This window comes from Ruditapes philippinarum, unplaced genomic scaffold (genome assembly GCF_026571515.1).
Source record: "Ruditapes philippinarum isolate M1 unplaced genomic scaffold, ASM2657151v2 ctg2688_1_1_1_1, whole genome shotgun sequence".
Classification (NCBI taxonomy): domain Eukaryota; kingdom Metazoa; phylum Mollusca; class Bivalvia; order Venerida; family Veneridae; genus Ruditapes; species Ruditapes philippinarum.
This window is the reverse complement of record NW_026858594.1, coordinates 26190-41687: the sequence shown is the minus strand read 5'-3', so window position 1 is coordinate 41687 and position 15498 is coordinate 26190. Positions and strand designations below refer to the sequence as shown.

At 32.4% G+C, this 15498-nt stretch overlaps 1 protein-coding gene and 1 long non-coding RNA gene across 2 annotated transcripts; both read left to right on the top strand.

The window, feature by feature from the left end:
- Window positions 1-227: 227 nt before the first annotated feature.
- On the top strand, window positions 228-2766 carry LOC132753684 (cationic amino acid transporter 4-like). The gene is made up of 2 exons (XM_060744179.1): window positions 228-349; window positions 1280-2766. The coding sequence occupies exons 1-2, from the start codon at window positions 295-297 to the stop codon at window positions 2749-2751; spliced, it is 1527 nt and encodes a 508-aa protein (XP_060600162.1). The 5' UTR covers window positions 228-294; the 3' UTR covers window positions 2752-2766.
- Window positions 2767-4804: 2038 nt separating this feature from the next.
- LOC132753685 (uncharacterized) lies at window positions 4805-7263 on the top strand. The gene is made up of 3 exons (XR_009628995.1): window positions 4805-4919; window positions 5650-5836; window positions 6237-7263. It is a non-coding gene; the product is annotated as an uncharacterized LOC132753685 (long non-coding RNA).
- Window positions 7264-15498: the final 8235 nt, after the last annotated feature.

Here is a 15498-nt window from a genome sequence, read left to right as displayed (position 1 = left end):
GTAAAATCTTCTCGAAAATCTGTAAAAAATACAATGAATTTTACTCCTCCTCATTTTAGTACTTTCTGGCTTTCTTGGTCCCATTGAAATTGGCGTTTTTGACCGGACTTCAACGATATTGTTTTATTTTTTATTATTATTTCGTATAAAATTAAGATTTTCTTTCTTTAAGTTCCATAGCACTGTGTGAAAAGGACAAGTTGGTGGACATTTTGGAACAATGTAAACAAGAAAAAGACAATAAGGGATGACTTTTACGAGACACCCTTGAAATAATGATTGAATACTTTCGAAATGACCCTCCTTGGTGTAGGACAAATGGTCGGAGCAGGACTCTATGTTCTCACCGGTAAAATATGTTTTAACGTATAACGAACTATGTTTTCTAAGGTTAACTAAATGAAAATACTTTGAGGCTTTCTCAACCCAAACTTCTCGTTTAACTTTGCAAATTTTAACTCCAATAAAATCGCAGATATGTTTCTATATACAAATATCAAATTCAATTCAATTTCCATTCCGTAAGAAAGTAATCAAACTTTTTCCTTGAAACATGTTTGAGTGTATTTAGAACCAATATTTATCTATGTGAAAGCAGAGAAAACAAATTACAGTTTTCAAAGTTTTTTTGTTTCAGAGTCGGAAGAATAGATTTTTGTTATATACTCCCGTATCTTTACTTGCCAGATAACACGCATTGTTCTTGTCTGTAAAACTCCAGTAAATGCCTTGATAATTATGTCTGTCGTAACTGATTTTTCTACTATAATCCCTTGGTCATGACAGCTTGTAAAGTTCGCGTGACATGGGAAATTTTGTTTGAATATAACACCAAAGTTTGGGGAGTTTTCTCAGTTTATTTTAATCAGTTATTTAAACCATAGTGACTTCTTTGATGCCCAGATTTATCTACAAATATCGCAATTACGTATAATCTTCATTATGAAATCATTGGCATCATCGTCATCATTTTCACCCTAATTTTTTTCATCATCATACGGATCATACTTATTATCATCATAAAATACCATCATCATCATCATCATCATCATCATCATCAACAACTATAATTAACAATATTCATATCACAGTCGTTTCAGCTTGTGACTAAAATTAATTTTCTCATACATTTCACAACATTATTATAAATGACCACTTTTGTCCTGGTTTACTGTATCAACATCTTCATTATTAACGAATCATCACCATCGACGGTAACATATATCATTTAAATTATCAACATAACATTATGGCAAACTTTTATCCTCTATTTTTGCAGGAACCGTGGTCGCAGACCTTGCTGGGCCGTCTGCTATTCTCTCTTACCTTTTCGCCGGCATTGCTGCAATTTTGTCGGCACTTTGCTATGCCGAGTTTGGTGCCCGTGTTCCTAAAGCTGGTTCCGCCTATTCTTACACATACATTGCAATTGGAGAGGTATGGGCTTTTGTAATCGGATGGAACATTGTTCTTGAACATTTGCTCGGAGCAGCCTCCGTTGCGCGCGCATGGAGTGGCGCCATTGATGCACTCTTCAATGGTGAAATTAGAAAAAGTACGTTAGAAAACGTTGGATACCTTAGTCATGGATCACCATGGATTTCTGACTATCCAGATTTTATTGCCATGGCCATCACCATATTAATCTTTGCTGTTATAGCGTCCGGTGCAAAGTTCACCGTTCACTTCAACACTGTTTTCACGGCATTCAACTGTGCAGTGATTCTATTTTTAGTAATCGCCGGATTTGCATTTGCGGATAAGCGGAATTGGACAGAACATGGCGGCTTTTTTCCATACGGGTTCGGAGGGTCTCTGGCTGGTGCAGCAACATGTTTTTATGCTTATATAGGCTTTGAGGGAATAGCAGTTTCAAGTGAAGAGGCAAGGGAACCCGAGAAGTCAATCCCTATTGCAACAATTTCCTCGTTGCTAATTGTTTCGGTGATTTACATACTAGCAACCACAGCATTGACATTGATCGTTCCCTATTATGACGTAGATCCGGCCGCTGCATTTCCAGCTGCATTCGCGACACGTGGTATAATGTGGGCGAAATATATTGCCGGAATAGGAACACTGTTTGGAATAACCACTTCACTGCTTGGTAGCGCCTTTTCTCTGCCACGAGCAGTTTACGCCATGGCACAAGATGGGCTTCTGTTCAAATCATTAGCTTATGTCCACCCAAAGTTCCAGACGCCAGTATTGGCCATTGTTATATTCGGATCAGTCTCGGCTTTGATGGCATTACTATTTGAAATAACAACATTAGTGGAATTCATGTCGATAGGAACATTGACTGCGTATACAATCGTATCAGCCAGTGTTATTGTGTTACGGTATCTTCCTGTTTATAAATGTCAATTTAAACTTAAACCGGAAGAAGAGCAGCCGATTCACGACGATACCTCCCCCACTGAAGAGTCTTCAATTATTAAAAAATCAAAAAGCCAAGATGACTTTGGAAAGCTTAAACACAAACTTCGTGCACTTCCTATTCTTAACAAATTTGAACCAGGGAACGCTGTAATGGTAGCGACATTTTTACTATTCGTCAGCATCCTATGTACAAATTCGTTATTAATATTTGGATATGATGAGCTAAGTGACGGGTCCTGGTGGGCTATTATTCTGCTGATAGTGTTCGTTGCCATGGTAATCACGTGCTACCTCGTGATGGTAGCACACGAGAAAAATGACGCATTTCTAACATTTCAGGTAAGACACTTTCAATGTTTTGATTTCTAAATTAGCAAAACCAATCTGTGTTAATCAGCAAAGGGAATATGTGCTTGAAATAGAAACTTTAACAGTTAGAACAACCTTAACTTGCTAACTGTGTGATTTACCCTGTCTTGATGTGGTAAAAGTTTAATGTCATTATTTAAAGAAAATCCGCCTCCATAATGCCTTGTTATTCAAAAAGAAATTATGTTTAAATTTTAATCTAATACTTTCCGTTTGGTGTTGTATTCATGTTCAAACAACTGCAGTAAAGAAATCAAATCAATATTTCATTAGCCACAGATGGCATTTACGTTAAAATTATGAAAAACTATCAATATACATATATCTTATTTTCTTTCCTAACACATGAATTAGAAAATAGAATGCTAATAGCTAATTTCATTACTCTAAGCCAATGTGTTACCCTAAATGCTATTTTATCAATAGTGTTAAATGTTTATCGAAAGGCCGCCGAAATATTCCAACAAATTAATTGCATTAACTTTTACTCAAGATATAAATACATGTATATGGATAGAACATCAATCTGTTATCATATGTAAAAAACAGAAATTCTTCTTTCAACAAGTCTAACGACGAGACTCAATATGTCTGTAGGCAAGCAATTAAATTTCCAAGAACAAATTCACTGATATATAGGAAACTTTAGATTTAAAGTACAGCAAAACAGTCAAAATCCGTTTATTAAATGTCATTACTTATAGAGAATTTGTCTGAGTACCTCTATCTTTAAAACGAAAAGCGCGTTTATGCACAATCAGGTCCTAGTAATACGTTGTTACATTGAATTTATATATGTTTAATATCAGAAACATCAATAGATAATACTCGTAATGTAACGGTTCGCAAGTCTATTTTTATCAAGAAATAGTCTGGATTTAAGAACACTTTAAACCTTTCTTAACTTAAGATTTTAAATCAAATGTTATTGCTGTTCTAATAATAAATAAATAACAAAATAATCAGGTTTATGACAAGTCTTGACTAATTTTCGCGGGCTATATGTCATTAATTTATGAAAACAATATAATTTTACTTTTGGCTTTATAAAAATATTTTTATAAAGCCAAAAGTAAAATAATATTGTTTTCAATACTTAAACTGGTTGTCGAATTAACCACGGGCAGGGAATAATTAACCTGAACATTCACTCTGCAAAATTCACTATGAATAGCGCTATTCATTTAAAGGCACATTAAGCCTCAGAAACGAATAATGTCTTTCCTTCTTTATAAATGGCAAAAATGAGTTTTAATATGTTCATATAACTTTTTAAGAGCGTGTTAAAATGCACTGAATTGGAAATTGATTGTCATAAAAGTAGAAAAAGGTAAAGTAGTGTTTCGAATTCCATACGGAATACTAACTCACTTTAACTGTACAAGTAGTCAAAAATCAACAGAAGCAATTACAGGCCAGTGAGAAACTTTTTAGAAACTATAATAGGACACACAAAATGCAGAGCTTTTGAGAAATAAAAATAAATGTTATTTCATTGGCATGCTGGGCCTTTAACCTGTGGTATCATACTGAGCAAAGTCTGAACTTGCATCACAGAAACTATATAAACTTGTCAATGCCTATGTACGCAATGCCATGTTTGTGAAAATTATTTCATTGAGCGGTATATACATGAACCTGTTAAAAAATCTTAAGTTAACTTAGTGTTTTAAATTATCTTTGTGCGATAGAATTGTTGTTGTTGTTGTTGATGATAGAATTGAAGTATTTCAAATGAAGAAAAAATAAACACATTTACTTTGGTAAATCGGATGAATTTAATTAGACCAGCTTTTTAAAAAAAAAAAAATATTTCAAACACTAAATTAGTTAGTGTTAGTGAGCAATTACTACTAATCAACACTAACATATAATTAAAGAAATAATGGTTAAGCCTCTAAAGGTTTCCTATTATACATAACATGCTGGACGAAAGATGAAATAATTGCAATAGATAATGATGCAATGGCTGTATCTAAATATGAAATTAATAAGAAAAATGTAGTAAATTGTTCATCATCTTCTTTAATGTACATAGATCACACACATATATTTTCAGATACCATCGGTTCCATTAAGACCTGCACTGAGTATAGCATGTAACACAGCATTAATGATGAAACTAGGTTTTCTAACCTGGTTACGACTGGGAATATGGATGGCAGTAGGTGAGTTTACCTGAATGCGTGCGCGTGCAGGCGTGCGCGTGTGTGATTTGTTAACGATTTATAAATTGTGAGTTAAAACTTGTCAATACGCTGATACAATTTTGATTTCTAATACAGATAATTGTACTTGTAGTCGCTATAGTTAAGTGATGGGGTTTTCTTTAGCTGACTTTGACAGGGCTGAATTTGAATGACCATATAAATATCAGCTGTAAATATGATTCCAGAAATATTCCTGTGGATGTGAACCCTTTTAAGTGTTTGGATTTTGTAGAAGTAATGATGTACGTTTGAACATATGCAAATTGATAACACCTGTAGTTGAAATTGTCATTAACTTGCCTAGTACTAGATAATTAAAAATAAAATGTATTGTTTTTTATCCATATTTACATGCCATCTATTGCATAATTACATGTATTTTTTTCATATTTACATGTAATCTTTTTCATATTTACAAGTAATCTTATTCATATTTACATGTAATCGTTGAAAATTCATTCTAGTGAAGATCATATTGTGTTTAAAAACATAGAATCATGACTATTAAATTTAATTTTATTATGTGCCACTTTGGTTTAAGAATTTATTTTTGTATACAGACGTTAACGAGTTCTAAGCTTGTATTCATTATGGTATCAAACCTATGGATAGTTCTGAATACAAAGTATGTAAATTCCAAAAGTACAGAATGCGAAGATTATTAATACATTTATTTACCATTACACAGGTTTTCTGCTATATTTTGCCTACGGTATGCGTAACAGTATTGAGGGTAAGGCTGTAACGTATGGTCCAATGATAACGTACGGGGGTGAGGCTGACATGTCAACGAGAACCCTGGCCAGACTTGACGAGGAGGTCGTACAGCAACAGCCGGAGGCCAGGGAAGAAATGAAATCATACGGCACATAATGGTAATCTTAAATTTACTGACAAAAATGTAAAAATGAAGTAAGATAATATTGATGTCAACTTAGATTTAAATTGTTCATTTTAATTTGGTTTTCATTGAAACTCTTTTGGAACTGTCTAAGGTATTCAACGTCAGTGCCCTGCACAACACAATTGCCACATGAGGAAATATTCTCGCGGGCCCATAACTCATGCGAGCACTTGTTTTCAAGAACATCACAGGTCATCTTACATATTTTATTCGTAAATGAGTTAACTTTTTGTCTAATTTTAGAATCAAGTGTCAAATACGTGTAATTTAATCCTCAAAAATACACTTTTAAAATGTTATATAATTTCAAACAATTTCTTTGTTGACTATATATCGTACATTGTTATCTATTTACATTGCTTATATTATAGGAAGACCAAGAAAGAGAAAGAATTGTATATTCAACAAAACACATTGCCAAAAGTAGAATTTGGAAAGGAAACCGGAAGTTGACAATAATTGTCAGTGTAACTGTACAAGGAACCGGATGTTGGTGGAAGCATTGTGTTGCATTATGGGTGTTGTTGTGAGGCTTGTGCAGTGTTATCTATGTAGTCAAATAATTGTTATATTAATTTAAACCAATGCCAAATAATTATAACTTTTTTTTAAAATAATCCAAAACAAGTCTTATACATACTTTCATTATTAAAAAATCGCCACGTTGAAATGGTATCCTTTTTTTTACTGTTTATTTTTCACTGCCAGTGAACAAATCTCTCTTATCATGTTGTTGTTAGCAAATACTTCCACGTAGTTAAATCACTAAAGTATTTTTATTAATAAAAATTAACACTTTCTGTAGTAAGTATAGAAGTCAGTACATTTTGATCCTTTTGAATGGGACAAAAATCATATGACAAGGCGGAACTGATGGCCACGATGGGCTTGGATAACTAAATGAAATAATAACCACGTCATAGAAAAAATATGCACTTGAAATTCATTTATTTTCTTAACATCACCTACATAAATAACACACATATATATTTTAAGCATTTTTATGATCATATTTTGCTTTTTAAAATAATTTTAGAACGTCATTATACAATGTTGTAAGACCATAACGTTTTAATAATTATGTTTGATGACGTCACAAATGACATATTTTTCATTCTCCGTAACTCCGTACTTACAAACCCATCCTCTAAACATAGTTTTTGTATATGCGAGGAATGGAAATCAAACCCAAAGCATATCATTTCGAACCGATGTACAAGACATGTTCAAAACAGAACAATATGTTATCCCTGTTTCTGTATGAAATAAATTACCATTGACTTAATATTTAGAAAAAATATTTTATGAGTATTAAAAACATTTGCCAGTGTTATATTATCAATGTTAATTGTTATGACATATTTAATCAAAGAGAAAATAAACTTTCTGTATGAACAATACCAGTTGCTTGATTAATTTCTCCCCATACATTTGACTTACAATATTTTGAATATAAACCATAGTGACACCGCTTGCAGCTCAATACTTTGTTGTTTTATATCATTGTAATCAATAACAATCCAGATGTTCTTTTTAAAGTAGCAAAATGTCAAAAAAGACACATTTTCACTGCTCTTAAAACACCTTGATTGGCACATTTGACGTTATATGGCATTATGCTACGCTGACGACTTTTATAAACTACAGTTATAGACTTCATTGGGTTGGTCATTGGGTTTACTTTTATATGTTTCTACATGATCATTTTGGTGTTATACTTATTTAACCCTTTGTAACCATAACAACTGTTAGAATTTCACTTGGCGTGGATTCATTTTATTTACACTTTCTCGTTTATAGGAACATGATGGGGCTAAGACTGAGGTTTGGTCCACCATTAACAGGTTTAAACTCCCCAGCAGTATTTGTGCTGCTGACCGTTCCAAGGCGGCGCCCCTCTGTGTTCCTCAGATGTATGTCTATTTTGTTTTATACTGTTTTGGTAACACTTTTGCTTGTGTCCCTCGTTGTTTTCTCGTCTACGGTAAGTATCTTCCCCTAGTCTTATTTCTTTAATTTACCCCTCTTCCCCGGGTCTCCTATCCCCTTCCTCTGTGCCCTTTAACTTTGTGGGTCTATTCTTCAATCAATAATTTGTTTTCTTTGAATTCTTTGTCAGTTACAAATTATTTCCCATTATTCAATCATTTATTTGTTTTCTTTGGGTTCCTTATCAGTTAAAAATTAATAATAATTTTAGTGGTTAGCCTGTTCGTGCTCTGTGTCGTGCCCTGTCCTGTTTTTGTTTGGGGTCCGCCTGGGCTCCTTGCCACTGGTTCTAATTGCTAGGTCGTGTAGGGTTGCGTTCATTGAACGGCGCCTGCCCTTGTTGATCTTGTTTATCACATTTCATTTATAGACTATATTAATACAAAAGATTCAACGTCTACAACTTGAATCGCGATTATTATAGATGCACGAGTAGTTTATAAATAACAATGCTATTAAACTATGAACATAAGTATTTACTGCGTGAACAGGCAACCTTTCGACATTTTAGGAATATATTTCATTCTATTAACGGGATAAAAAGAAATGTCTTAAAAACAGATGTGTGAAGTTGGCGGCCTAGCGGCCTGGCGGCCTGGCGGCGTGAAGTTGGCGGCCTAGCGGCCTGGCGGCCTAGCGGTGTGAAGTTGGCGGCCCAGCGGCCTGGCGGCCTAGCGGCGTGAAGTTGGCGGCCCAGCGGCCTGGCGGCCTAGCGGCGTGAAGTTGGCGGCCCAGCGGCCTGGCGGCCTAGCAGCCAAAAATTTTAATGTTTGTAAAAATGTTTTTTTAACAACAAAACGGCATTTAATGAAGTTTTAAAGATAATTATTGTTATTTAAACGATATATCTAAAGAAAAAATCACTTTCAGAGATTTTTTTAAGTTTGTCATTTTTGTGAAGTTGGCGGCCCAGCGGCCTGGCGGCCTAGCAGCCAAAAATTTTAATGTTGTAAAAATGTTTTTTTTAACAATAAAACGGCATTTAATGAAGTTTTAACGATAATTATTGTTATTTAAACGATATATCTAAAGAAAAAATCACTTTCAGAGATTTTTTTAAGTTTTGTCATTTTTGTGAAGTTGGCGGCCCAGCGGCCTGGCGGCCTAGCAGCCAAAAATTTTAATGTTTGTAAAAATGTTTTTTTAACAATAAAACGGCATTTAATGAAGTTTTAAAGATAATTATTGTTATTTAAACGATATATCTAAAGAAAAAAATCACTTTCAGAGATTTTTTTTAAGTTTGTCATTTTTGTGAAGTTGGCGGCCCAGCGGCCTGGCGGCCTAGCAGCCAAAAATTTTAATGTTGTAAAAATGTTTTTTTAACAATAAAACGGCATTTAATGAAGTTTTAAAGATAATTATTGTTATTTAAACGATATATCTAAAGAAAAAATCACTTTCAGAGATTTTTTTAAGTTTGTCATTTTTGTGAAGTTGGCGGCCCAGCGGCCTGGCGGCCTAGCAGCCAAAAATTTTAATGTTGTAAAAATGTTTTTTTAACAATAAAACGGCATTTAATGAAGTTTTAAAGATAATTATTGTTATTTAAACGATATATCTAAAGAAAAAATCACTTTCAGAGATTTTTTTAAGTTTGTCATTTTTGTGAAGTTGGCGGCCCAGCGGCCTGGCGGCCTAGCAGCCAAAAATTTTAATGTTGTAAAAATGTTTTTTTAACAATAAAACGGCATTTAATGAAGTTTTAAAGATAATTATTGTTATTTAAACGATATATCTAAAGAAAAAATCACTTTCAGAGATTTTTTTTAAGTTTGTCATTTTTGTGAAGTTGGCGGCCCAGCGGCCTGGCGGCCTAGCAGCCAAAAATTTTAATGTTGTAAAAATGTTTTTTTTAACAATAAAACGGCATTTAATGAAGTTTTAAAGATAATTATTGTTATTTAAACGATATATCTAAAGAAAAAATCACTTTCAGAGATTTTTTTTAAGTTTGTCATTTTTGTGAAGTTGGCGGCCCAGCGGCCTGGCGGCCTAGCAGCCAAAAATTTTAATGTTGTAAAAATGTTTTTTTAACAATAAAACGGCATTTAATGAAGTTTTAAAGATAATTATTGTTATTTAAACGATATATCTAAAGAAAAAATCACTTTCAGAGATTTTTTTAAAGTTTGTCATTTTTGTGAAGTTGGCGGCCCAGCGGCCTGGCGGCCTAGCAGCCAAAAATTTTAATGTTGTAAAAATGTTTTTTTAACAATAAAACGGCATTTAATGAAGTTTTAAAGATAATTATTGTTATTTAAACGATATATCTAAAGAAAAAATCACTTTCAGAGATTTTTTTAAGTTTTTCATTTTTGTGAAGTTGGCGGCCCAGCGGCCTGGCGGCCTAGCAGCCAAAAATTTTAATGTTGTAAAAAATGTTTTTTTAACAATAAAACGGCATTTAATGAAGTTTTAAAGATAATTATTGTTATTTAAACGATATATCTAAAGAAAAAATCACTTTCAGAGATTTTTTTAATTTTGTCTTTTTTTGTGAAGTTGGCGGCCCAGCGGCCTGGCGGCCTAGCAGCCAAAAATTTTAATGTTGTAAAAATGTTTTTTTTTACAATAAAACGGCATTTAATGAAGTTTTAAAGATAATTATTGCTATTTAAACGATATATCTAAAGAAAAAATCACTTTCAGAGATTTTTTTAATTTTGTCATTTTTGTGAAGTTGGCGGCCCAGCGGCCTGGCGGCCTAGCAGCCAAAAATTTTAATGTTGTAAAAATGTTTTTTTACAATAAAACGGCATTTAATGAAGTTTTAAAGATAATTATTGTTATTTAAACGATATATCTTAAAGAAAAAATCACTTTCAGAGAACTTTTTTTTTTTTGTCATTTTTGTGAAGTTGGCGGCCCAGCAGCCCAGCGGCCTGGCGGCCAACAATTTTAATGTTTGTAGAAATGATTTTTTTAACAATAAAACACATACGCGTTATTTCATAACTTGTTCGTGTTTTTGATAATATCGATCAGCCGAACAGGACATAAGAATGGCAGACTGGATCGCAGGCTAATATATGGTGTACAATTCTGTAACAAATTTGAATTGTCCTTTATGAAGTTTTTAAAACATTTTTCTCGGTCCCATCCAATTTATTATCCCCGTTCAATCCATGAGTATAAGTCATCCTTTACTGACTTTACAAAATAACTTTTGCTTACACATTTATTAACAATAACTCATGATTACAGATGGGGCTATGGTTCATACACTAAATGATTACCTCCTTGTTATTGGATGAAACTGAAAAGTTGAATGGTTTGGGATTCTGATTGCTAGCACAAGTTATTTCGGGTGAAAAATGTATTGAATGTTTCCATGTTGTCATTTTAACGCTATTTTTTTGTTAGTTCAAAACGTTAACTTGTAATTTTTTTAAACATTGATTTGTTTTAACATTTGTTATGTTTGTATGTTGCTTGTAAAAGTATGTAGTTGTTTACATTTATTATCATGAATCACATGTTTGTCAATATAACGTTTTTGCTATTGCTGTTACTTTAACACTTCATTCTTATGGTGTTGTATATACGGATATTCCCAGAATAAATATACAGTACCTTTGCTTTGTGAAGGTTTTTGCTCCCATTTTCCATCTGCATCGCATAATTGTTATACCTCAAACACCGCATAAAATTATGGTAAAAAAATACATTTTTTACAATGGTGCCAAATATTTGGAATAGAATCTTATTTTATAAACGGTCATATTATTCTTTTTAAAATTTTTGAAAATAAAAATAAAAACATAACTTGTAAACACGAAATAAAAATATCTTTTTATAAAAAAAACCATATTAATTTTTTTTTTTTTTTTTTTTCATTATGTTATAATACTTAATTATGCATGTATATTAATAAAAAGTATTGTTTATGGCGAGGGTTTAGCGGTCAAAATAGTCAATTTATGTATCTCTCACCGTGTGCAAAAACCCAAGACAGGGCAAAGCCGGGTTTTTCTGGAAAAGAAACTAAACACAAAATGAAAAAAGGCTACCAGGTCACGAAAAAAGGGAAACTCTATGGCGGAGGCCCAAAAAAGCCCGAGGGACGATGTACGATTTTTCCCGATTTTTCAACATCTGGTTTCTTTTTTTTTGTTTTTTTTTTTCAAATTTTTTTTTTTATTTTTTGAAAATCAAAAATATTTTTTTAACCTTTTTGGTTAAAAGTGTGTTGATGGCTTTTAAGGGGAACCCCCTGGAGACCCCTAAAGAGCTTTTCCAAAGCAAAAATTTTTTAGTTGACATTTCAGTTTTTATTTTCTTTGGAGCTATTTTTTGAGAGTAAAAAATATATTAAAACCTCATTTGCATACGGTCTTATATATTCAATATGACGTCATCCGGTCCAAAAACCGCATACAGACCGGGGCGGTCCATAATTCTTACAAGTAAAATGGTTTCCTGCGGGGAACATTTTAAATGATATAAGATATTTCATTTAACTATTTTCAACATTGTTTGGGGGACAACATATAGTCGATCAATATAGAAGAAGGTCATTGGAAACTGGTGACCGTTGATGACCGGAGAAGGTCGAACATAAAACAATTATTTCTTTTTAAGAAAATGATTCAATAGGCCTACTATTTTATGAATAATTCCGAACAAAAAAAATAAGTAAACACACAAGTTTACGCAGAAAATATCTCTATTTATTATGGCATATGCCACTACGATCAAATATTTCAATTAGTATGTATCTTAAATTTTACAGACAATAAATTGTTTATATTAAAGAAACATTTGATAATTTTCAAAACACATCATTCAAGTTTTTCAACCTTTAAACCCGGTAAAATATTTAAAAAAAAATTACAAATAAAATCACGTAACAGTTATTTTGTTCTAATTAGAACTTTAATTCTGCCTAATTCCCCAGAGGTAAATCCGTCACGAACCGGCAAAACGGTATTCAGCCAGGTTTTTCGAAAGTTCAATTTAACCAATCATGTAAGGTTTACCATATCCCGTGCTCCTCCATGTACCGAAAAACAGGTGTCACGTGCTCCTCCATGCCTCAAAAGTTAAACGCGTATCAATACGACCTTGCGGTCTCCAGACGCAGGTTAAACGTAAGCTTTCACGGACGTGCGAATTTCACGACGACACAAACAGGACGATAACTGTCAAAATGGCCATAGGCGATTTTGTCTCTTTATCTTCAGACATAAATGTACTACATGTTGATCAAAAGTTCATGATTTTTTTTTGAATTTAGTTATAAATTTTATTTTAACTGTTTGTGAAATTCTTAAAGTCCGAGTTATTTTTGCCTAGTAACATTAAATTAATACTGAATTTCATTAACAAAAATGGAATCACAACTCCTAAATCATCGGTAATCGGAATAATTAAAAGAAGAGCATACACAAAATCCGTTTAGGGTTTGAGATATTTCACACACTGAACAAGTAAAATTATTATTTGAAAGCAAATAATAGTAAAAAAATGACAGCACAAAACAAGGAGATGAAAGGATTTAGATTCGGTTTATAATAGAACAAATAAAACATGGCCTTTCGTGGAAAATGCAAGTTTAGGGACTAGTGTATGTCAGACTTCGGAAGGTATATGGACCTCAGCTGCGCTTCGGGCCAGACCAACCAGTCCGTAAGCTTGCATTTTCCCCGAAAGGCCATTTTTTATTTCTTAAATAAACCCCATATATCATTTCCGATATAGGGCCTTTTCTGTTTAATATGTTTGAAACCGGTTGTACCGTCCACAAAACTGGGATCCCGCGATAACGCAAAAAGTACTGAAAATATTTTTATGAAACTTTGATATATGGATAGATGGCAGTATGGAGATTATGCCACGTCCTTTTTCTTTTCTTCCTTATGTTGAAAATTCTGGTGTGCTATGGCAAACAAATAGTCTAAAAATATGGCAAATTTAATATAAGTCAGATATATATCTGTGATAACGTTTTGTGTAGATGAGCTACGCAATTCGCTGGTCAGTGATTTCCAGCAAATATTACGAAAATTTTTCAAACAACATTTTTTAATTATAATTATTTAGTAACGTAATGGTCAAGTCTACTATAAACGGTTTAAAACAGATATCATATTGTATTTATCATCTTTTCAACTATATAAATAAAAAAAAACTACTAATTTGCCAACTGTCAACTTAACGCAGAAGTAAGACTGTAAGTTAAATTTCTATTTGAATATCAATTGCAAGGCATGTTCGATTCGCAAAAATTATTTTCTGTATGAAGAATATTTTTATTGTTGTTTGTTTTTTTTTATTTACTTCTCATTTTCACTTTTCTTTTGTTTTCAATGTACACAAGATAAAAATATTATAATCTGTGTATTAAAAATTATTAAGATATTGTTAACAAAACTACCTTGATATCCCAATTTCATTTGCATACTATCATAAAATTGATAAAATAAGGAAGAAAAAATGTTAGACAATTTCTTGTCGTATCGTGTATACCAACAACTTTACCAAATTTGCCATAAAGTTGTTTTAAATGGTACTTCTTATCTGTATTATATTCTCTTCTTCAAAAAAAAGCTGTTTTACCTATTATCCGCGAGATGATAATTTGGTTCTAACGGTATTTGGGAAAGTCCATTAAAGGGTAAGTCTGCATATTATCGGAGATTGAAAGTGTCAACGACTATTATAGTATAATTTCTAATAAAAATGTGTACCATCGTAGTGGTTAAATTGGTAAATCATGGTCACTGTAACTTTCTTATGAAATGCACTCACAAGTTCGAAACCGACGCTCATACATGACATAGTGATTGATGTTTTTTTTTTTTTCTTTTTCTTTTGTCTGTCTTTTTGTATGATCGTTTGAAATTATATTGTTCTTCCCAATTTCTTTTTCTATTTTTTTTTGTTATTTGTTTCTTGTTACCTCGTTTTAAAGCAAACTGCTACATAGTCAAGTGATTAATTAATTAATAAAATTTAGCATTTTAAAAATCAAATTATTTTAAACGCACTACGATTACGAAAATATTTATAACTTGAATATATGGATCAATATATAACATACTTAACTTCATTATATTGTTACATTTATGATGATGTCTAACTGTACACAAGTGCATATCAACCCGTGTCCAAAAAAAAACAACAACATTGAGGCATCAATGAGGGAATTCGGTAGTTTCATATAATAACCGGTTTAATTTGTTATAAAGTCGATATTACTAGTAATACATGTATCATACAAATACTGTACATCTTTTATGAATATTTCAACATTATATATCGTTTACCATTTAAGTAGTAATTTTTATATGATACCAGATCTTCAATATATGGTCCAAGTAAGTCATGTATGGAAACCAGATGCTATTATATGAAACGAATTATCAATATATTAAATCAATTTTACAAATATATGAAACCAGTTTATCAATATATGTAACCGAAAGTTAGCAATATAAAAGTTGATTTTCACATTTTTATGATACCAGTTCTTTCAATATATGATACCAAAGTAGCAAATATATTGAACCAAAATGTCATTATACTGACGGAACTTTTTTACAGGCTGTATTCTATCCTTGCACCGGTATTACATCCTTGTTTAAAGAACATCGTGCTTCACTGACTGCATTACTGACTGCATACTATAAAGGAAATATT

Excerpts from the sequence above, each read along its gene's own strand:
- LOC132753684 (XM_060744179.1), top strand. The coding sequence starts at position 295 with ATGACCCTCCTTGGTGTAGGACAAATGGTCGGAGCAGGACTCTATGTT. Across the intron at positions 350-1,279 it reads AGGACTCTATGTTCTCACCG|GAACCGTGGTCGCAGACCTT; the intron begins GTAAAATATGTT and ends CTATTTTTGCAG.